Here is a 22198-nt window from a genome sequence, read left to right as displayed (position 1 = left end):
AGCATCTCTTTCCAACAGCGGTAAAATTCCCACCTCAGACCTTGATTGGCAGGTCTGAGTCATGTGACTATCCCCAAGGCTGCCAGGGAGAGGGGCCAGCCTTTCCAGAACAACATAGACTCAGTTGAGAAGGAGGCAGAGTGTCCCAAAAGGAAAAGAAGAATGAGGGGGCACAGTAAACACTATTGTCCACCCCTACCCTTGTGTACCTGTCCACCTGCAACGCGGAACCCTGCAGCAGCAACTTCACGGAGATCAGCTGCTCAGAGAGCAGGGCGGTGTGCAGGAGACGCAGGCTGCAGAATGTTTCTCTTCTACAGTCACAGTCCTTTTGTGCTTTTAAAGCTCTCAAATAAATCATAAGCCTGGAGGTCATGATTTTCATGGATAGTCTTCTTTATATTTTTCCTTTCCTGCTATATTATTCTAAATTCTGAAAATAGCTTTATGGGTTTTTTTTTAATAAAAATGACAGATACTTATTGTAATAAATTTAAATGCTATAGGGAAATATACTGAAGAGAGCCAGTTGTTCATGGCAGGCTCCTGTGACCAGCACATGTGCATGGCTGAGCTCCCATTTTCGAATCCCTGCTCAGGCACTCGGTCCTTTGGGCCAGAGCCTCCATCTCACTACATCTCGATTTACTCATCTATGAAAATGGGACTCATCCTTCTAGCGTGGTCATAAGAAAGTACTGAGCCCTTGTTGTGCCAGACACCTTATTGCCTGTGTTGTAGAATTTAGTCCTCGAAAGAGCCTTGTAAGTGGTGACTGTCATCATCCTCGTCCTATAGATGAAGAAACTGAGGCTTGGGGGGATTCAGTAATTTGCTTATGACCGCACAGGCAGTAAATGGTGGGGCCTGGGCTAGGCCAACCTGCTCCAGCACCCGAGCTCTTACCCATTGCTCTGTACTCCGTGTGAATTACATAATGATTCAAGGAAAGCTTTTGGCACAGTGCCTAAAACAAAGCAAGCACTCAAGTAATTGTGTTCATTTTTTAAATAGTAATGATACTGATGACATAGTGCAGTTTTATACAAAAGGATGACACACTTGGTACAGTCTGTCTTTTTTTTTTTGTAACATCTTTATTGGAGTTAAACTGTTTTACAATGGTGTGTTAGTTTCTGCTGTATGACAAAGTGAATAAGCTATACGTATACATACATCCCCATATCTCCTCCCTCTTCCGTCTGCCTCCCACCCTCCCTATCCCACCTCTCTAGGTGGACACAAAGCACAGAGCTGATCTCCCTGTGCTATGCAGCTGCTTCCTACTAGCTATCTATTTTACATTTGGTAGTGTATATATGTCCATGCCACTCTCTCACTTCATCCCAGCTTACCCTTCCCCCTCCCTTTGTCTTCAAGTCCATTCTCCACATCTGCATCTTTATTCCTGTCCTGCCCTTAGGTTCTCCAGAACCATTTATTTTTCTTTAGATTCCATATATATGTATTAGCATACGGTCTTTGTTTTTCTCTTTCTGACTTTCTTCACTCTGTATGACAGTCTCTAGGTCGATCCACCTCACTACAAATAACTCAATTTAGTTTCTTTTTATGGCTAATATTCCATTGTATATTTGTGCCACATCTTCTTTATCCATTCATCTGTCGATGGACACTTGGGTTGCTTCCATGTCCTGGCTATTGTAAACACAGCTGCAATGAACATTGCGGTACATGACTCTTTGAATTATGGTTTTCTCAGGGTATATGCCCAGTAGTGGGATTGCTGGATCGTATGGTAGTTCTATTTTTAGTTTTTTAAGGAACCTCCATACTGTTCTCCATAGTGGCTGTATCAATTTACATTCCCACCAACAGTGCAAGAGAGTTCCCTTTTCTCCACACCCTCTCCAGCAGTTATTGTTTGTAGATTTTTTGATGATAGCCAATCTGACTGGTGTGAGGTGATACCTCATTGTAGTTTTGATTTGCATTTCTCTAATGATTAGTGATGTTGAGCATCCTTTCATGTGTTTGTTGGCAATCTGTAAATCTTCTTTGGAGAAATGTCCATTTAGGTCTTCTGCCCATTTTTGGATTGGGTTTTTTTGTTGTTTGATATTGAGCTGCATGAGCTGCCTGTATAGTAGTTTTCTGGTAGCATCTTTAGGATTCTCTATGTATAGTATCATGTCATCTGCAAACAGTGACAGTTTTACTTCTCCTCTGCCAGTTTGGATTCCTTTTATTTCTTTTTCATCTCTGCTGTGGCTAAAACTTCCAAAACTATGTTGAATAATTGTGGGGAGAGTGGGCAACCTTGTCTTTTTCCTGATCTTAGTGGAAATGGTTTCAGTTTTTCACCACTGAGAACGACGTTGGCTGTGGGTTTGTCATATATGGCCTTTATTATGTTGAGGTAAGTTCCCTCTATGCCTACTTTCTGGAGGGTTTTTATCATAAATTGGTGTTGAATATTGTCAAAAGCTTTTTCTGCATCTATTGAGATGATCATATGATTTTTATCCTTCAATTTGTTAATATGGTTTATAACATTGATTGATTTGTGTATATTGAAAAATCCTTGCATTCCTGGGATAAACCCCACTTAACCGTGGTGTATGGTCCTCTTAATGTGCTGTTGGATTCTGTTTACTAATTGTTGAGGATTTTTGCATATGTTCACCAGTGATATTGGCCTGTAGTTTTATTTTTTTGTGACGTCTTTGTCTGGTTTTGGTATCAGGGTGATGGTAGTCTCATAGAATGAGTTTGGAAGTGTTCCTTCCTCTGCTATATTTTGGAAGATTTGAGAAGGATAGGTGTTAGCTCTTCTCTAAATGTCTGATAGAATTTGCCTGTGAAGCCATCTAGTCCTGGGCTTTTGTTTGCTGGAAGATTTTTAATCACAGTTTCAATTTCAGTGCTTGTGATTGGTCTGTTCATATTTTCTATTTCTTCCTGGTTCAGTCTTGGAAGGTTGTGCTTTTCTAAGAATTTGTCTATTTCTTCCAGGTTGTCCATTTTATTGGCATATAGTTGCCTGTAGTAATCTCTCATGATCTTTTGTATTTCTGCAGTGTCAGTTTTTACTTCTCTTTTTTCACTTCTAATTCTGTTGATTTGAGTCTTCTGCCTTTTTTTCTTGATGAGTCTGGCTAATGGTTTATCAATTTTGTTTATCTTCTCAAAGAACCAGCTTTTAGTTTTATTGATCTTTGCTATCATTTCCTTCATTTCTTTTTCATTTATTTCTGATCTGATCTTTATGATTTCTTTCCTTCTGCTAACTTTGGGGGTTTTTTTGCTCTTCTTTCTCTAATTTCTTTAGGTGTAAGGTTAGGTTGTTTATTTGAGATGTTTCTTGTTTCTTGAGGTAGGATTTTATTGCTATATATTTCCCTCTTAGAACTGCTTTTGCTGCATCGCACAGGTTTTGGGTCACTGTGTTTTCATTGTCATTTGTTTCTAGGTATTTTTTGATTTCCTCTTTGATTTCATCGGTGATCTCTTGCTTATTTAATAGTGTATTGTTTAGCCTTCATGTGTTTATATTTTTTGCAGATTTTTTCCTGTAATTGATATCTAGTCTCATAGCGTTGTGGTCAGAAAAAATACTTGATACGATTTCAATTTTCTTAAATTTACCAAGGCTTGATTTGTGACCCAAGATATGATCTATCCTGGAGAATGTTCCATGAGCACTTGAGAAGAAAGTGTATTCTGCTGTTTTTGGATGGAATGTCCTATAAATATCAATTAAGTCCTTCTTGTTTAATGTATCATTTAAAGCTTGTATCTCCTTATTTATTTTCATTTTGGATAATCTGTCCATTGGTGAAAGTGGGGTGTTAAAGTCCCCTACTATGATTGTGTTACTGTTGATTTCCCCTTTTATGGCTGTTAGCATTTGCCTTATGTATTGAGGTGCTCCTATGTTGGGTCCATAAATATTTACAATTGTTATATCTTTCTTGGATTGATCCCTTGATCATTATGTAGTGTCCTTCTTTGTCTCTTATAATAGTCTTTATTTTAAAGCCTATTTTGTCTGATATGAGAATTGCTACTCCAGCTTTCTTTTGATTTCCATTTGCATGGTGTATCTTTTTCCATCCCCTCACTTTCAGTCTGTATGTGTCCCTAGGTCTGAAGTGGGTCTCTTGTAGACAGCATATATATGGATCTTGGTTTTGTATGCATTCAGGTAGTCTATGTCTTTTGGTTGGAGCATTTAATCCATTCACATTTAAGGTAGTTATCGATATGTATGTTCCTATTCCCATTTTCTTAATTGTTTTGGGTTTATTATTGTAGATCTTTTCCTTCTCTTGGGTTTCCTTCCTAAAGAAGTTCCTTTATCATTTGTTGTAAAGCTGGTTTGGTGGTGCTGAACTCTCTCAGCTTTGGCTTGTCTGTAAAGGTTTTAATTTCTCAAATCTGAATGAGATCCTTGCTGGGTAGAGTAATCTTGGTTGTAGGTTTTCCCTTTCATCACTTTAAATATGTCCTGCCACTCCCTTCTGGCTTGCAGAGTTTCTGATGAAAGATCAGCTGTTAACCTTCTGGGGATCCCCTTGTATGTTATTTGTTGTTTTTCCCTTGCTGCTTTTAATATCTTTTCTTTGTATTTAATTTTGGATAGTTTGATTAATATGTGTCTTGGTGTGTTTCTCCTTGGATTTATCCTGTATGAGACTCTCTGCACTTCCTCGACTTGATTGACTATTTCCTTTCCCATATGAGGGAAGTTTTCAACTATAATCTCTTCAAATATTTTCTCAGTCCCTTTTTTTTTTCTTCTTCTTCTGGGACCCCTATAATTCTAATGTTGGTGCATTTAATGTTGTCCCAGAGGTCTCTGAGACTGTCCTCAATTCTTTTCATTCTTTTTTCTTTATTCTGCTCTGTGGTAGTTATTTCCCCTATTTTATCTTCCAGGTCACTTATCCGTTCTTCTGCCTCAGTTATTCTGCTATTGATTCCTTCTAGAGAACTTTTAATTTCATGTATTGTCTTGTTCATCATTGTTTTTTCTCTTTAGCTCTTCTAGGTCCTTGTTAAACGTGTCTTGTATTTTCTCCATTCTATTTTCAAGATTTTGGATCATCTTTACTATCATTACTCTAAATTCTTTTTCTGGTAGACTGTGTATTTCCTCTTCATTTGTTTGGTCCAGTGGGTTTTTACCTTGCTCCTTCATCTGCTGTGTATTTCTCTGTCTTCTCATTTTGCTTAAATACTGTGTTTGGTGTCTCCTTTTCTCAGGCTGCAGGTTCATAGTTCCCGTTGTTTTTGGTATCTTCTCCCTGTGGTTAAGGTTGGTTCAGTGGGTTGTGTAGGCTTCCTGGTGGAGGGGACTGGCACCTGTGTTCTGGTGGATGAGACTGGATCTTGTCCTTCTGGTGGGTAGGACCACGTCCAGTGGTGTTTTTTTGGGTGTCTGTGACCTTATTATGATTTTTAGGCTGCCTCTCTGCTAATGGGTGGGGTTGTGTTCCTGTCTTGCTAGTTGTTTGACATAGGGCGTCCAGCACTGTAGATTGCTTGTCGTTGAGTGCAGCTGGGTCTTAGTGTTGAGATGGAGATGTATGGGAGAGCTTTTGCCGTTTGATATTATGTGGGGCTGGGAGGTCTCTGGTGAACCAATGTCCTGAACTCAGCTCTCCCATCTCAGAGGCTCAGGCCTGACACCCGGCCAGAGCACCAAGACTCTGTCAGCCATATGGCTCAGAAGAAAAGGGAGGAAAAAGAAAGAATCCAAAAAAAGAAAGAAGCCCAAAGAGCTTTTGTTAATGTGAGTTATATCTAGTGATGTTTACCCTGTTAGAAATTAAAACCATGAAACATTTAAAATAGCTGTTATTAATCCATTTAGAAATGAGTAATAAGCCCAATTCATGTTCACATAAATAACATAATTTTTGAAAAGCAGTATTTTAAAAATTACTGATAATGGCATTGTTTTACATCTTTGCAAATCTCTTTCATGTCTGGCTTAATAAAATATAGCTGGATTCTCCTAAATGCTTCTATATTCAAAAGAAAGAAAGAAAAAGTAATAAAATAAAGTTATTAAAATTAAAAAAAATATTAAAAATAAAAAACTTTAAAAGTAAAGAAAGAAAGAGAGCAACCAACCAAAAAACAAATCCACCAATGATAACAAGCCCTAAAAGCTATACTATAAAAAACAAAACAAACAAAAAAAACCAGACAGACAGAACCCTAGGACAAAGGCAAAAGCAAAGCTTTTGGGAAGTCTGAGGTCTTCGGCCAGTGTTCAGTAGGTGTTCTGTAGGAGTTGCTCCACATGTAGATGTAGTTTTAATGTATTTGTGGGGAGGAAGGTGGTCTCCACATCTTACTCTTCCACCATCTTGAAGGTGCCTGGTACATTCTGTACATTCTGCTTTTCTCCCTCAATGAAGATGAGCCTCTAACTGCTATGTTGTCTACCAAGCCAGAGTGGAGGAGATGATGCTTGCATTCTGCCCTTTTGTGGGAAGTAGCAATTTTAAATAAGGTGGTTAGGGAAGGCTTCATTGAGGTGATAATTGAACAATAATTTGAAGGGGGTGAGGTAGTTAGCCATGTAGACTTCTGGGGGAACAGCATTCTAGGTAGAGGGTATAGTCATTGGCAGGAGATTGCTTGGCATGTTTAAGGAACAGCTCAGACGTCAATATGGCTTGAGTGAAGTGAGCAAGGGGACAGTAGTAGCAGGAGTTGAGGTCAGAGATGTAATAGGATGGGGTCATATCTATAAAGGTCTCATAGGCTATTTAAGGACTTTGAGTTTTATTCTGAGCAAAGTGGGGGGCATTAGAAGGTTTTGAGCAGAGAATTAACATGGTGTGACATATGCAAAAACGGTCCTTGTGGCTACTGTGTTGAGAATAGATTTTAGAGGAACAAAGATGGAAGTGGAAAGACCCAGCCAAAAGGCAGTAATTCTGGTGAGAGCTGATGGCAGTTTAGATCAGGGGAATGACAGTGGAACTGGGAAAAAGAGTTCAGATTCTGAAGAGATTTTGAAGGTAAGGTCAACAGGACTTCCTGATGAACTGAATAAGGGCTGCGAGAGAAAGCAAGGAGTAAGATGTTGACCTGAGCAACCTGAAGGAATGGAGTTGCTGCCAACAGACGCGGGCAAGGATACAGGTGGAGTAGGTTGGGGAAGGAGGATGACCAGAAGTTCCGTTTTGGACATATGAGCTTGAGATGACTGTTAGACCTACTAGTGGAGCTGGACAAACAAAATCTAGTGAGAAAGGTCTGGGTGGAGATGAAGATCTGGGATTCTTCCACATATACATAGTATTCAAAGCCATGAGACTGGGGAGATCACCAAAGAGTGTAGAGTGAAAAGAGAGTAGACTAAGGATTTATCCCTGAGATACTCCAACACTGAGAGGTTGGGGAAGAGGAGGATCCAATAAAGGAGAATGAAAAGATACAACCAATGATGTTGGAGAAAAACCAAGAGAGTATTGTATCTGGGAAGCCAAATGAGGGATGTGTATCAAGAAGGAAGCAGTGATCAGCTGCATAATATGCTGCTGAGAGGTCAAGTAAGATGGGAAGTGATATCAATCATTGAATTTGGCAACACAAAGGATGCTGAGTGCCCTGACACCAGTGGTTTCAGTGTCATGGTGGGTGGGGGTAGAATTTTGCTGCAAAGGGAAAGCAAAGAAAGAAAGTGCTATCTGGCAGGAAAAGTGCATTCAAGAAAACTTTGTTTTTTAAAGATTAGAACAATAACAGCACGTTTGTATGATGACTGGGATGATCCAGTAGAGAGTGAACAAAGATGTAGGAAGGAGAAAGGAAAGTCAGTGGCATCTTGTCCTTCAGGAGGTAAGGGGGGTGGGGTGGGATCTAGTGCATGAATGGAGAGATTGGCTTTGGACAACGTGGACAGATACGATGGTGAGAGTGCCTGGAAGTTTCCATCTGATTGCTGAGAGCGAGGATGGGGAGAGAGACATTAAGGGTCTGAGGAGAGAGAAGTTGTGAAAATAGTCATCTGAGAGAGTGAGGGAACTAAGCAAGATAGTACGATTGTTGGGTAGCATGAAGGGCTCATTTGAGACTCATGGTCATGAAATTAAAGGGAGACCAATAAGCAAAAGCTGTGTGTTTTTCTCCAGCCATGTTCAGCTCCATGATACTTATATATAGAGGGAGAGTTGGATTTCACCAGATTTGTGTATTAGCCAAGTGAGTTCTACCAAGTAAAAGAGGGACAGGAGTTTGGCTATGGAATTTAAGATTGGTAAGGAGAGGAATGAGGACATTACAGAGGGGAGAGACAGTGAAAAGATGGAGGGATCAACAGATCTGTGGTCCTAGGTAAGTGAAAGGAGTGATTTAATGACAATGTTTTGTATAAGTTGTACTTATATTTGTCATTGTCTTTTCTTAATGGCAGGTTATATTGGTTTTCTATTTACTGTAATAATACTGTTTTCTTTTTAAGGAAATAAAGGTATAGGTAGAATTCAACCAGAGCAAAAATCAGGAAGATGGTGTACAAATGTCCAACTTCTGGAAAACACTGGGTTAGATCTTCACATTTCACCCAGAGAAAGCGCTACCTAACCCAGAGTGACAGGAAAACTATTTGGCCACAAGTAGTCCCACTTCTCAAGGGTGAAGGGAACTAAAATGTTCTAACCCAGTGATTCTCAGACTTTTTGATTTTGGGACTTTTTATACTCTTAAAAATAATCAAGGATCATAGGGAAGTTTTGTTTATGTGGGTAACAGCTATTGGCATTTTCATTATTAGAAATTAAAACTGAGAAGTTTTAAAATAACAAGAAACCTATTACATGTTAACATAAATACCATATTTTTAAGAATAATTGTTCCATTTTCCATAATTAAAAAAAGAGTGGTATTGTTTTACATTTTTGCAAATTTCTCTTACATCTGGCTTAATAGAAGCTAGCTGGCTCGTACCTACTTCTGCCTTTATCTGTTGTGATAGCGCATGTCTAGAGATCACCACTGTATATTTGTAACAGAATCAGAGTAGAAGAGGCAAATAATGTCTTGGATTACTATGAAAATAGTTTCACCTTGTAGATGCCCTGAAATCGTCTTAGAGACCCACTTCAAGAACTGTTGAACTGTTGAGTAAGGGAGTGGGGGTGAGAGGGAGGTTTTTGGTATCCCTGAAGGCTGAGGAGTATAGAATACTGGAGAGGGCTGTGAAGAAGAATCCAAAAGACAGGGTCTTGATCAGCAAGGCATCTCTGGGCCTCAGTTTCCTCATCTCTGAAATGGAGATATCATCCCCGCCCAGGCCATCCCATGGAGAGCGGCGAGGGCCAAATGAGACCACAGAAGAGCACTTTGAGGGTTTCTATACTCTACAAATACAATGTCTAAAACAGCCTTGAAAATCACCAAACACTACCCCTCCTATCTGTGAAAATAAACTAACATTCTTTGCACTGGCAGCTTCTGAGCAGGCATTTTTTAAGTACTTCTTGGCTTTGCTGATGGCCATTTGGATTTTCTTTACAGCTGGTCGATGGAGTGCTCCAGCTGGAATACCATTGCCCAGGTGGCTTCTACAGAAACCTTTCTTCCCAGTCTCGTGTGAATGACCAAGAGTGGCACTCTGTTCTGGTGGAGGAGACAGATACTTCCGTTCACCTGTCGGTTGACAGTGCAGCCAACGCCTCCCTTGCGCTCCCAGAGAACTGCTGGAGTCTGAGGCCTGAAAGGGACCTCTTTCTGGGTGGCCTCGTCCTCTTGCATTCTTTCCCAAATGTCTCCCAGGGCTTCGAAGGCTGCCTGGATGCTGTCATGATCAACGGAGAGGCGCTGGAGCTGCTGGCCCATGGCAAGAAGGTGGCGGGCATGCTGGAGAGGCGGGCCCTCACCCAGTGTTGTCTCCACAGTGACCAGTGCAGCCAGAACCCGTGTCTCAACGGTGGAAAGTGCTCACAGACCCACGGGGCAGGTAAGGCTAGGGCTGACCCTGAGGCTTATCCCAGGAGGCTCTGCAGAGGACCCTGCCAGGTTGAACTAGCAATCGTGTATCACCATAGAGTTTACCAAGCCGATTCCTCCACCACGGTCCTATGTGGGAGGGAGCGGGGGTGGGGGGCGGAGAAGAGAGCCATTAAAGCTCCATTTTACTGCTCAGGAAACCACTGGGCTACGTAAGGGATACCCAGAGAGGTAAAGGAACGCACCCAAGGTCACAGGGCTGCTAAGCGAGAGGCGTGCTCAGGGTGTAGATCTCAGTGGAAATAGCCGCCTCTTCCCCTTACTGTCTGGTGAGTAACGAGTAGGGATCTGCTAGGTTTACACCAGGGGAGGCCAGTAGTCTTCTTTCACCCTCAACAAGAACTATCTTTCTTTCTCCTTTTTTTTTGGATGGGGGAAGGGTACGAATGGGGACCTCTGATGTAGAAGGCTGTAGTCATCACACATCTCAGTGTCATCATTGGTGCGTGCTAAGTTTCTCTCTCCCTCTCTTTTTTTTAAAATTTATTTTTGGCTGCGTTGGGTCTTCGTTGCTGTGTGCGGGCTTTCTCTAGTTGTGACAAGCGGGGGCTACTCCTCGTTGCAGTGCGCGGGCTTCTCATTGCGGTGGCTTCTCCTGTTGCGGAGCAGAGGGTCTAGGCGTGCAGGTCTCAGTAGTTGTGGCTCATGGGCTCTAGAACGCAGGCTCCAGTAATTGTGGCGAATGGGTTTAGTTGCTCCGCGGCATGCGGGATCCTCTGGGACCAGGATTCTAACCCGTGTCCTCTGCATTGGCAGGCGGACTCTTAACCACTGCACCACCAGGGAAGCCCAGTTTCTCTTTCTTATTGCCCTTTATACTCCACTGCCTTCTCCCTTCCTCAAACCCATAGGCAAACATTTAAAGTTTTAAAATGAGTTCTTTCAAAATGTAAGAACTGTTTTTCACATGCTTGAATTTCTAACTTATATAACTGGTATATCATGTTTTACAGTTTTCCATCCACGCTGCCACGAGTAATTCTTATTCATTGCTTTTAATTGAGGCTCAATACTCCAAGGCGTGCACGCGCTCACCTTTCCCCTCTGGACTCTCCCAGCAATGGACATCCCACCTCCATCAACAATGCTGCACTGAACATCCTCCCACATCATGTTACAAACCTATGTGAGAACTTTTCACACATACACACATACATACGCACCACCCAGAGACGGAATTCACATACTCAGAGTATGCAAATAGTTACTTTGACTAAATCGGGTCAGACTGCTGTCCAGCATGGCCGCAGCAGTCTGTACTTCCACCAGCAAGTGCGTGAGATTCCTAGGCCCCTACATCTCTGTCAACACTTGGCATTCTCCCATTTTCTAATCTTTGCCTGACAAATAATACTGTCATTTCTACCTAAGATACCCAAGGAGTCCATCACTTCTGCATCCCCACCGCCATTGGTCTGACCCCAGTCCCCATCACCTCTCTTCTTTTCTTCTGCACCAGCCACCTCCCTGCTCTCCTGCTTCTCTCCCTCCACTAGCATCTTCCAGCAGGGCACCAGAGAGATCTTTAAACAATGTAGATATGAGCACATCGCTTTCCTGCTTAGAATCTTGCAGTGGCTTCCCCTTGCCGTTCAGATGCCGTTCAGATGGAGTCCCAATTCCTAATTCCTGCCTGTGGGTCCTATGCCCTGGCCCCTCCCACCTGCTGGTCCACCCTGGTGACATGCCACACCCTCTCCTCCAAACCTTTGCACACATTCTCCTCTGCCTGAAACATCTTCCTCTTTGCCCCTTTATCTTTTTGCCTGGCTAATTTTTACTCAACCTTCAGGTCTCAACTAAAATATCACCTCCTCCAGGAAACCTCCCCTGGTGCCTAGTTTAGGCTAACTCCTTTCCACAATGCTTCCCTTCAATAAAACTAATTTTTATGATAATTACTAATATACTGATATTATCTATAACTATCTCAGTTTGAACCCCCAAATTGCCATTTGCTTGCTGTGTGACCCTGAGCAAATGGCATGCATTCCCCGAGCCTCATTCCCTGACCTGCCATCAACTTGTACCTGTCCCTGATGAGGACAATAACAGTAACCAATCTCAGGGCTGTCGGGAGGATCAAACGAGCTAATACATGAAGATTCTTAGAACAACGATTACAATAAATAGTGTTGTCTAGGATGACGATACTCATTATTATCCTTTAGATGCCTATTCTCTGTAGTCTGTAAGTTGTTTGAGGGCAGGGATCCAACCATCTTGTCCAGCAGGGCACCAGTGCCTACCACGGTGCATGTGGCAGAGAGAGGCACTCAATAACTAAGTGTGAACACTGGGATCTGCAAACACACGAGAACCTGTCCCCTGGGGCCACTGGACCAGAGTGCTCTCTCATGGCCCTGCCGTTCTCCCCAGGCTATGTCTGCACGTGCCCCTCACAGTTCTCCGGGAGGCACTGTGAACAAGGGAAGGAGAACTGCACTTCGATGCCCTGCCTGGAAGGTGGAACTTGCATCTCTTCCCCCAAAGGAGCCCCCTGTATCTGCCCTCACCCCTACATGGGAGACAGGTAAGCACAGGAGAGGTCCCCTGCCACTGGTTCCTCTCCCTGAGTGTGGCACCACTGGGGGATGACCTCTGCACTCTGACCCCTAGAGAGGCCAATGGGCAGCCAGGGGCTGAGTGCTCTGGTTACCTGGCTTCTTGGCCTTTTCCACGTGTCAAGGCTTCTCTCTCCCACCACCTGCATCAGAACACTCTGGGAGGGGTGGTGCTCGTTAAAAAGACAGATTTCCCAAGCCCTATTCTGAACCTACTGAATTGGACTCACTAAGCTGGGACCAAGGAATCTGCACTTTCTACCAGATTTTCAGGCAGTTCTGATCTTTGCTGAAGTCTGAAAGTAGCAAAAGTTCTTATTCTCTTGCTCTGGACCGTGACTTTCCAGAAAGCGGCCTGGGGGTAAATTACTTTTTTTTTTTTTTTGGTGGGAAATTGGAGAGGCAGGCTTGAGTGCAGGGGTTTTGATCCCATACATCTTTTAAGAGGGGACGTGGCAAGGGCAGTATAGTGACTCAGTCCCCTGACTACTTCTCTGTGTCCGCAGGTGTGAAATGGAATCAAGGGGCTGCTCAGAAGGACACTGTCTTGTCACCCCTGAGATCAAAAGGGGGGACTGGGGACAGCAGGAGATTCTGATCATCATAGTGGTCCTACTGGTCATTGTCATAATCTCTACTGGGCTTCTCTTCTACTGCCGCCGTTGCAAGTCCCACAAGCCCGTGGCCATGGAGGACCCAGACCTCCTGGCCAGGAGTGTTGGTGTTGACACCCAAGCCACACCTGCCATTGAGCTCAACCCCCTGAGCACAAGCGCCTGCAACAACCTGAACCAAGTGGAGCCCAGCAAGACCTCAGGTCCAAATGAACTCGTCACTTTTGGACCCAGCTCTAAGCAACGGCCAGTGGTCTGCAGCGTGCCTCCCAGACTCCCGCCGGTGGTGGTCTCTTCCCACTCTGAAAATGAGGCCATCATTAAGAGGACCTGGTCAGGCGAGGAGATGGGTCAGTACAGCCCACAGGCCTTTAGCTTCTGGGATTGATGGAACAGGGTAATAGACTGAAACACTCCATTATCTGAGCCACCATCCAGTCCATGAAGGGACGTGGTCAAGGTCACGGTGCACTAGTGGGCTGCACCAGGTCCCGGGTCTCTGGACTCAGAGTCTGTGCCTCATTCCGCGGTACCATGATCTACTCCTCTAAATTCCAAGACATTCCACAGGATTGATGTCCATGGCAGAAACCTGTAGACCCTGGATGGGGTGGGTAGGATCCCTGAAGTGAAAAGGGGGCTTCTGTATATTTATGCTTTTCTGGAAAGGGAAAGAGAGGCAGTTGTCCAAGCTTCTGGCTGCCCAGTCTAGAGGTACAGTAGCCTTGGGCCAGACCTGGCTGACCCAGAGGAGGGACCTTCACCCCCTCTCATCTTTGGCTCAAAAGGAGGTGAATTTGTAAAGCACTTTATATTTTCTGGCTTATTCAGTAATAGTTAAAACAAGTATTTGCTCTTTCTGCAAATTGGGTCCCATAACTGGGACCCATAAAGCCACAGTGACTTATTCTAACTTACCCAACTATTCAGTAGCAGGGACAGAGGTAGGACCAAGGAGGCCTGGTCTCCAACCTTCGAAGTCACATCTCATTTAATCACCCTCTGTGACAGATGCCATCACACCTCCTAGTCCAAAATATGTGTTTGTTTCCTTCAATTAAGGAGACAAAACTCACCAGTAGGACTTGGGATAGAGCTGCTGTCTCCAGGAATGGGGGTGGGATGCATGGAGCCATTCAGATTCTTCCCTTATCCACTGACCCTTGGATCAGTGGCACAAATTTACAAGATGGGCTGGCTTTGAGTTAAACCTCTGGCTTTGAACTTGACCCCATTGGATTCTAGATATTAATCTAAGCCGCCAGAGACAACACACAGACGGGCCACACACCCACCGACTCCTCGGCCCATCTATACCACATGCTAAGTCATGTAGAGCAGCTCTAAGGCCAGTCGGAGCTTTCACCAGGGAAACTCAGAGCTCACCCTGTCTTGCTGTTCCCTTTCAGTGTACCCAGGTGGAGCCACAGTCTGGCCCCCAACTTACTCCAGGAAGGAACGCTGGGAATACCCCCGCTCCGAAGGGACCCCCGGCCCTCTGCTGTCATCGCCTCGCTGCCACCGGAACCCAGCTGTGATGCCGGACCCCACTGCCCTCTACGGGGGCTTCCCCTTCCCACTGGAGATGGAAAACAAGCGAGCACCCCTTCCACCCCGTTACAGCAACCAGAACCTGGAAGATCTGATCCCCCGACGGCCCCCCAGTCCCCGGGAGCACCTGCTGGCCCCCTGTCTCAACGAGTACACAGCTATCAGCTACTACCACTCGCAGTTCCAGCAGGGAGGGGGAGGGCCAGGGCCCTGCCTGGCAGAAGGGGGCTACAAGGGGGTGAGCATGCGCCTCAGCCGGGCCGGGCCCTCTTACGCCGACTGCGAGGTAGGGGGCGGTCGTCCCACGGGCCGGGGCCAGCCCCAGGCCCCCCCCAACTATGAGGGCTCTGACATGGTAGAGAGTGATTATGGGAGCTGTGAGGAGGTCATGTTCTAGCTGCCCTCAGACGGAGGCAAGGGGGAGGCCGAGGACTTGGCGCCTTCCCCTGTCTGGCGGGGAGCGAGTTGAGCATGGCTGGGAAACTGGGAGGGAAGCCCCCATACCCAGTCCGGGTTGCCACATCTTGAAATGTGCTCTTCCAGACCCCCAGCTAGTCCCTGAGGATGGAGGGAAGCTGAGGGTAGAGCTCCAGAAACAGCACTAGGGCCCCCGGCAGAAAGGGTGTGCACAGAGCCGTTACCCTGGACACCCAGGAAAATCTGACTCCTGGGATGGGTAAAAGGCAGTGTGCGTCTCCCTGACAATTCCTAGGGAGTCAGGGCCTGAACGGGCCTGTCGGGCACATTCTTAGACCTGCCCATTGCTGCACACTCTGCAGGCCGAGGTGGGATCATGCCTCACAGGCAAGCACCACAGCTGCTGAGAGACAAGGTCCAAGGTCACCGACCCTGCAGGGCAACAGGGTGTCCTCCTAGGGGCTGAGAGGTGAGCAGCAGGGGAGCAGCTACCACATGTCACTTGTACGCCCTGCCTGCCTCGCTGCAGAGTCTGCTCCATGTTAGGCACCGAGCCAGGCATCAGGCATAAGACAGTGAACTATGGCAACAAGGGTTCCCAAGGAGCATCACTTGGCCTCAGGTTCCTGGAAGTCCCACTCCTCTAATCTAATTCCAAGCACCTTGAGCCTCCTCTTTAAGTCTGACTTAAAGCCTGACTTTCTACTAGCCAGGGCCTGCCAGGATCTGTGCAGCCCCTGAACCGTCTTTGTTAAAGAATTCAGACCTCATGGAACTCTGGGTTCGTCAGCCCAAGTTTCGCAAGCACTTTGGGCCAAAGGCAAGAAGGACATCATTCTTCATTTTTAAAAAAATTCTTAGGCACTTTTCAACCTTGCTGTCTGGATGAGTTGCCCCAAAGGGATTTTTCTTCCATAGACACAAGGAAGTCGGAACTCCTATGCAGGGAAGGGTGGAAGCAGGGAGCCGGACATCAGGAGTATCCTTTCCTGCCCCTCTGTTTCAGAGGCCTGCCAATCCAAGTGTTACCTGCAGCGACTCAACCCTATGCATGGAGGGTCATTGTGGGCATGTGTCTGCACATGTGGGTGCTTATGTACAGTACGTATGTACACATGTGCAGAACATATGTAGCCCGGAGTGGTAGGGACCAGAGACTTCTGGTGGCCTTGCCACTCCCTCACCTGCCAACCCCTGTCTCTGGTCCACTGCCTTTTCATGTGTCTTGCTTCTGGAGACAAAAGTCTAAAGGAAGAGCAATAGCCACTCTTACCCATAGGGCTGCTGCCTCCAGCACGAGGGAGCTGTGTGGGTGACAGGGTGTTTGTGTGCATGGTTCATGGCTGTGCGGGCGACTGTGAGCGTGAGTGACGGGATGCCTGGTTTTACTGGACATTTGTGGTTGTTGTTTTTTTTTTTAACAATAAAATATCTTTTTTACTGTTATTTTCCGTGTCACTTAGGCTGTTTGGTCAGGGGAAGGTCACAAGGGTCTACAGGCCCTTCCAAGCTGAGGTTCGTGGAATTTGGGGGCTGGAAGGGGCCCCAGAGGTCATTAAGCATCATGATTCTCAAACCTTGCAAAATGGCTAAAATACATATCTCTGAGGCCCACACATATAAAATCGGAACCTCTGGGAGAAGGGCCCAGGACACTATTTGGAAAAAAGTCCTCTAGTTCTGATACAACTGTGCATAGTTAGTGGACAAGTCTGCTAAGCAGAGGTGAATGAAAGGCCCTGGACAAGACTTCAGGACTGCTGACCGCCCCCCACCCCGGCCAGCACCCTTGGCCACACATCACACTGGTCAAGGAGAGGGGACAATATCGCAGGTTTGGAAGGCCAGCCTCCTGATGCCCAGAGTTAGCCTTTGGCGCTGCTCCACAGCTCGCCCCGAAGCCCAGCTGGACGTGAATGTCACCAGGCAACCTGGTCCGTGCGGGCCTTGAGGGTACAACACCAAGACTGGACAGTCCAGTCCCTGCCGACAGGCTCCCAGTGCAGGTGGGCAGAGAAGGCACGTCCATGGGAGGCACCACAGCAGACCGTGGCTCTGGGGTCCGATGGGCTCGGTTCCAAACTGCTGTGCCATACACTAACGTGGCCTCAGGCAGGTATGACCGGGCCTCTCACTGTTCAGTAAAATGAAGAGTAAATAACATCCCTATTCTCAGGGATAAGTTCAAAGAGCTTATAGCAGCATAACCAATAACTGGTGACCATCATGCTAGGGAACAATACTGGGTAGTATACAAATAGGATTAACTTATCCGAACTGTGCGGGAAATCACAAATAACCTAGTCCAGTGTCGCCCAAACTTCTGTTGCTTTGCCTAACACTTTTATGATTTTTTTCCTGATAGAATAACACCTGTACTATTATTTACTAAATTGTTTTTACTGCACTTAGATTTTAAAAAATGTTTTTATTCACCTTAAAAGGATAACATCCATAAAAGAAAAGATCTGAAAATTCCTATTTTTTGTAGCGCACATGAAGATACATAAACATTCTGGTTTTCACAATGACTCTCTAAGGCCCTCTAGATCATCTCTGGGAAACACGGATCTAGTCCATCTTTGTTCTCAATGTTCCTCACCCTGAGGCCTGCAGAGGAGAAGGGGTTTGTGTGAAGTTCCACAGGTAGAACTTCACAGCAGTGACACCACATTCAGGTCTGACACCAGCCTTGGCATCTCCCTAAAATACCACATGCTCTTTTCCTGGATGGGGAGCCTCTCTCCACCCAGCCCACCTCTGTCCCCACCTGTCCCCTCCTTCCCTTTGTCCTCCTGAGCCTGCACCTTCACGGATCAGCCACTAGAGGGCTCTCTGGGACCAAGAAGCAGAGCCGCAGAAGAGAAGGTTTTCAGGGAAATCCTCGCATCTCAAGGCACTGGGGTTCTGATTCCAAACGTCCTGAGTCTGACACAGCGTGACAGTGTCAGAGAAAGGCAGAGACCCAGACCTAGGCCTCCTGACCTGACCCAGGTGAAAACACAGCTCACCATAATCATCCTCACCACCACTACTGGAACTTGCTGTATGACAGGAGCTGTGCAAGCACTTGGCATGTCTTATCTCACTTAATCCTCACCAAAAACGCATAACGTAAGTACCGTCATCTCTGTTTTACAGATGAAGGAACAGGAGGCATCCAGAAATTAAGTGGCTTGTAACTTACAGTAGTGACTCAAAGTGAAGTCACCCAGTTCATGAGTGACAGGGTCAGGATTCAATCCAGGGCTGCTGGACTCCAGAACTATGCCTTACATTTGGGTTCGTGAAACCAATTATAAATACAGGATATCAGAAGACTGAAGAATAGCAGAAACTAGTCCAAGGATCCAACTGAGTTCAGAGGCCAAGAACGTCACTATAATTCTAAGTGGTGTTAACAGCTGGAATGTCTGCTCAACCCCAGGGCTCAACTCCAGACCACCCTTGTAATCCTGCATCCAGTTCTGAGGCTGGGCCTTAAGAGCGACACGGTAACCTTGGGCATTGCTAGAGGAGGGCAGCTAGGAAGGGGGCGGGGCTGGGGGGGCGGCGAGGACTCACAACCACGTCGCACGAGGAAGGGCAGCCGTAATCCACCAGGGGCACCTGTAATCCACCAGGACCAATGGCAAGGGAATTGTGAGACAGCTCTTCGGATGGACAGCCTGCACTGCCGCACCATCACACGGAGTTTCTCAAGGCCTTATGGAGAAGATAGATACATCTTCCAGGAATCAGAGCAGTGCTCTGGAGGGACACACATCAGGTCTTGTGGGGAGAGCTGCAAAAAGTGAATATCTGGGGGTAGAAGAAGGGCAGACAGAGCCAAACCACTCTCATGTGGACTGAAGATTATAGAGATTCTATAAGATAGAGGGGGAAAAAGATACAGTATGTAAAGTTTTGAGATATGGAGTGACTTGCCCAGGGCCCATGCTGGTCCCATAGAGAACAGCTGCCCCATCCTCCTGGTGCCACACCATGAATGGGTGAAACGCCTGCCTGTGAAGACACCGGGCCCAGGTGCAGAACAACAGCCCACGCTGCAGCATCTGAGGACAGGCTTTGGGAGTTCTCGGTGACTTTGCCAGCTCCACCTTGAGGAGAGGCACAGGCTGTGGCACCGAAAGAAGAGCAGCATCATTCTCAAGGACAGGGCTGGGGAACGACAAGCCTTCTGAATTTTCTCATGATTCCTCAACAGACCTACAAGGTCCAACCAAGGAAAGTGCTTGGTTAGATCAATAGGAAACTCAAAATTAATAGAGTGATGTCAACTCCTCACAGGCCGGGACACCATTCTCTCCTGAAGGAGACGACACTGAATTTAGTAACCAGCCAATTCCAGATACACGATCAGCCCCACAGACTGGCACTCATCCTGATCCCATCAACACCGCAATCAACTCGTGATCTGGGGAAGTGGCCAAGTCGTCACATCTCTCTAGCATCAGTAGTGAGGAGGTTAACCAGAGAAGCAGTGTTACAGCATCACCAAGAAGGAAGCCATAAATTCTGACAGAAGCGGCCAGGGAAGGTTCTAGAGAGCAGCAGCCACTGGAGCGGGGTCTTAAAGTTGAGCTTCAGATGGAGCACAGGGAGAAGGGCCAGCTGGGCTAAGAAAACAGCCCAAAAGGAAGGCCTGAAGGTTTTCAGTATTTCCGCAGTGCTGGGTGGTTCTGATGGGTGGGAGTGGAGGGACTGTGGAGCACAGGGCGGGGAAAGCATCCTGGGGTCGGAATGTGGGAGGAGCTAGGTACCCAGAGCAGGGCCTGGAGATACACTGTGTCCACCCAGGGATGTGAGGGGAGGAGTGACAGAATCAGGTAGCAGGGAAGTGAATCCTTCGAGCAAAAACATGAGGTCTGGAGTCAGACAGACCTGAGTCCACCATTTAGAAAATGTGTGATCTTGGGGACTTCCCTGGAGGTTCAGTGGTTAGGACGCCGCGCTTCTGCTGCAGGGAGCGTGGGTTCAATCCCTGGACAGGGAACTGAGATCCCGCATGCCGTGTGGTGTGGCCAAAAATAATAATAATAATAATAATAGAAAATGTGTTATCTTGGGCAAGTCATTTAACCTTTTATGCCTCAGTCTGAAAAGTGGGGATTATTACCAGCACCTTCCCTCACTGGATCTGAGCACCCAAGAAAATAATATAGGTAAAGTGCTTGGCACAGTTGGCATAGTAAATGTTTAGGAGATGTTAGATATTTTATCACTGCTATTAAAGAGGCAGATCTTAAAAAAAAAAAAAAAAAGAGGCAGATCTTTTCAGAGTATCCATGACCACACACCTTTGTTCCCCAGCCAAGACAAAAAGACATCCCCCCAGCTTGGGGTAGTTAGGGGCTAAGTGTATTAAGGCAATGGTTCTTGATGGAGAGGGTGGTGATTTCCAAACATACCCCTGCCCCAACACACACACACACACACACACACACACACGGACCTTTGACAATGTCTGGAGACACTTTGGGTTGTCATAACTGGCAGGGTGCAAGTGGCATCTAGTGGGTAGACCAGGGATGTTGCTAATCACCCTACAGTGCACAAGACAGTCCCCACAGCAAAGAACGATCCAGCCCAAAATGAACACAATATCAAGGCTGAGGAACTCTGTCCTAAGGAAACATATGTGGCCTTTAGGTAACACGGTAGCAGCTGGGAACCTGGCCTGAGGCAAAAGTACACGTAGGCCAAGAATTGCAGTTACGGCATATGGTTTGCTCATTTATAAAAAGGCACCAGTCTGGATCCTCCATTTGTCAGAGTAAATGTCAGGGTGAGTAAAAAACAAAAAACAATCCATGTATATATTATATATAATATATATATAATATAAATATTCCATGACCAAGTGGGATTTATTTTAGGTAAGCTAGGCTGGTTCAATATTCAAAGATGAATCCATTTAATCTACCATATTGACCAGTGAAAACAGAAAAAATTTAAGATTATAGCAATTGATGCAGAAAAAGCATTCAACAAAATTAAGCCATTCTTTCAAGAAAAATCTCTCAGTACAGGAAGAGAGGGGGAACTTCTATAAAAATCTTACAGTTGGCATCATATTGAAAGGTGAAAGACTGAAGGCTTTCCCTGTAAGATCAGGCACAAGGCTAGGATGTTACTGGAACCACTCTTTTTTAACACAGTACTGAAAGTTCTAGCCAGTGCAATAAGACCAAAAAAAAAAAAAAAAAGGTATACAGATCATAAAAGAAGTACAACTACTTCTATTTGTAGACAACATGTGCTATCTACACAGAAAATCCCCAGAATTTTAACCAAACACTCACAGAACTACAAAGTGAGTGCAGAAAGGTCATAAGACAGGTTTAACACTCAAAAATAAATTTCATTTCTATATACTACCAATGAACATGTGGAAACTGAAATAAAAAACACATTACCATTTACAATTGCTCCAAAGAAAATTAAATACTTAGGTATAAATCTAACAAAACATTTACAAGGTCTGATAAATGGCTAAAATAAAAAATAACATCACCGAATGCTGGCAAGAATGCAAAGAAACTGAATCATTCACACATTGCTGACAGAAACGTAAAATGGTACAGCCACTCTGGAAAATGGTTTGCAAAATACTTTTAAAACTAAAAATGGGCTTGCCATACAACCCAGCAATTGTACTGACATAACATCCCAGAGAAATAAAAACTTATCTTCATAAAGAAACTTGTACATGAGTATTCACAGCAGCTTTATTTGTAATAGCCAGACCTGGAAGCTATGCAAATTTCCTTCAATGGGTGAATGGATAAACAAACTGTGGTAGATCCATACCATGGAATACTACTCAGCAATGAAAAGGAATGAACGCTTCATACATGCACCAACATGAATGATCCTCAAGGAAATTACACTGAGTGAAAGAAGCCAAACTCAAAAGGACACAGAGTATAATTACATTTATAGAACATTCATGAAGTAACAATGACAGAGATGAAGAACAAACAGATTAGTGGTTGCCAGGGGTTAGGGGATGTTGGGAAGGTGCAGGGCATGGATGTGTCTGTAATGGGGTAGCAT

At 45.3% G+C, this 22198-nt stretch overlaps 2 protein-coding genes across 9 annotated transcripts in view; one reads left to right on the top strand and one right to left on the bottom strand.

The window, feature by feature from the left end:
- The window catches only part of FAT2 (FAT atypical cadherin 2), an 85976-nt gene extending 69397 nt beyond the window's left edge, over positions 1–16579 (top strand). Inside the window, exons 21-24 of the mRNA XM_030834169.2 lie at positions 9502–9943; positions 12373–12526; positions 13064–13521; positions 14581–16579. Of these exons, the coding sequence (XP_030690029.1) occupies positions 9502–9943; positions 12373–12526; positions 13064–13521; positions 14581–15119 (1593 nt within the window). The 3' untranslated portion in view covers positions 15120–16579. The remainder of the gene's footprint in view (positions 1–9501; positions 9944–12372; positions 12527–13063; positions 13522–14580) is intronic.
- The window catches only part of LOC115840788 (ras GTPase-activating protein-binding protein 1), a 354642-nt gene that overhangs the window by 272156 nt on the left and 60288 nt on the right, over positions 1–22198 (bottom strand). The window lies entirely within an intron of this gene.

The sequence above is a fragment of the Globicephala melas genome, chromosome 3, assembly GCF_963455315.2.
Source record: "Globicephala melas chromosome 3, mGloMel1.2, whole genome shotgun sequence".
NCBI lineage: Eukaryota > Metazoa > Chordata > Mammalia > Artiodactyla > Delphinidae > Globicephala > Globicephala melas.
This window is presented reverse-complemented; position numbering and strand designations above follow the sequence as displayed.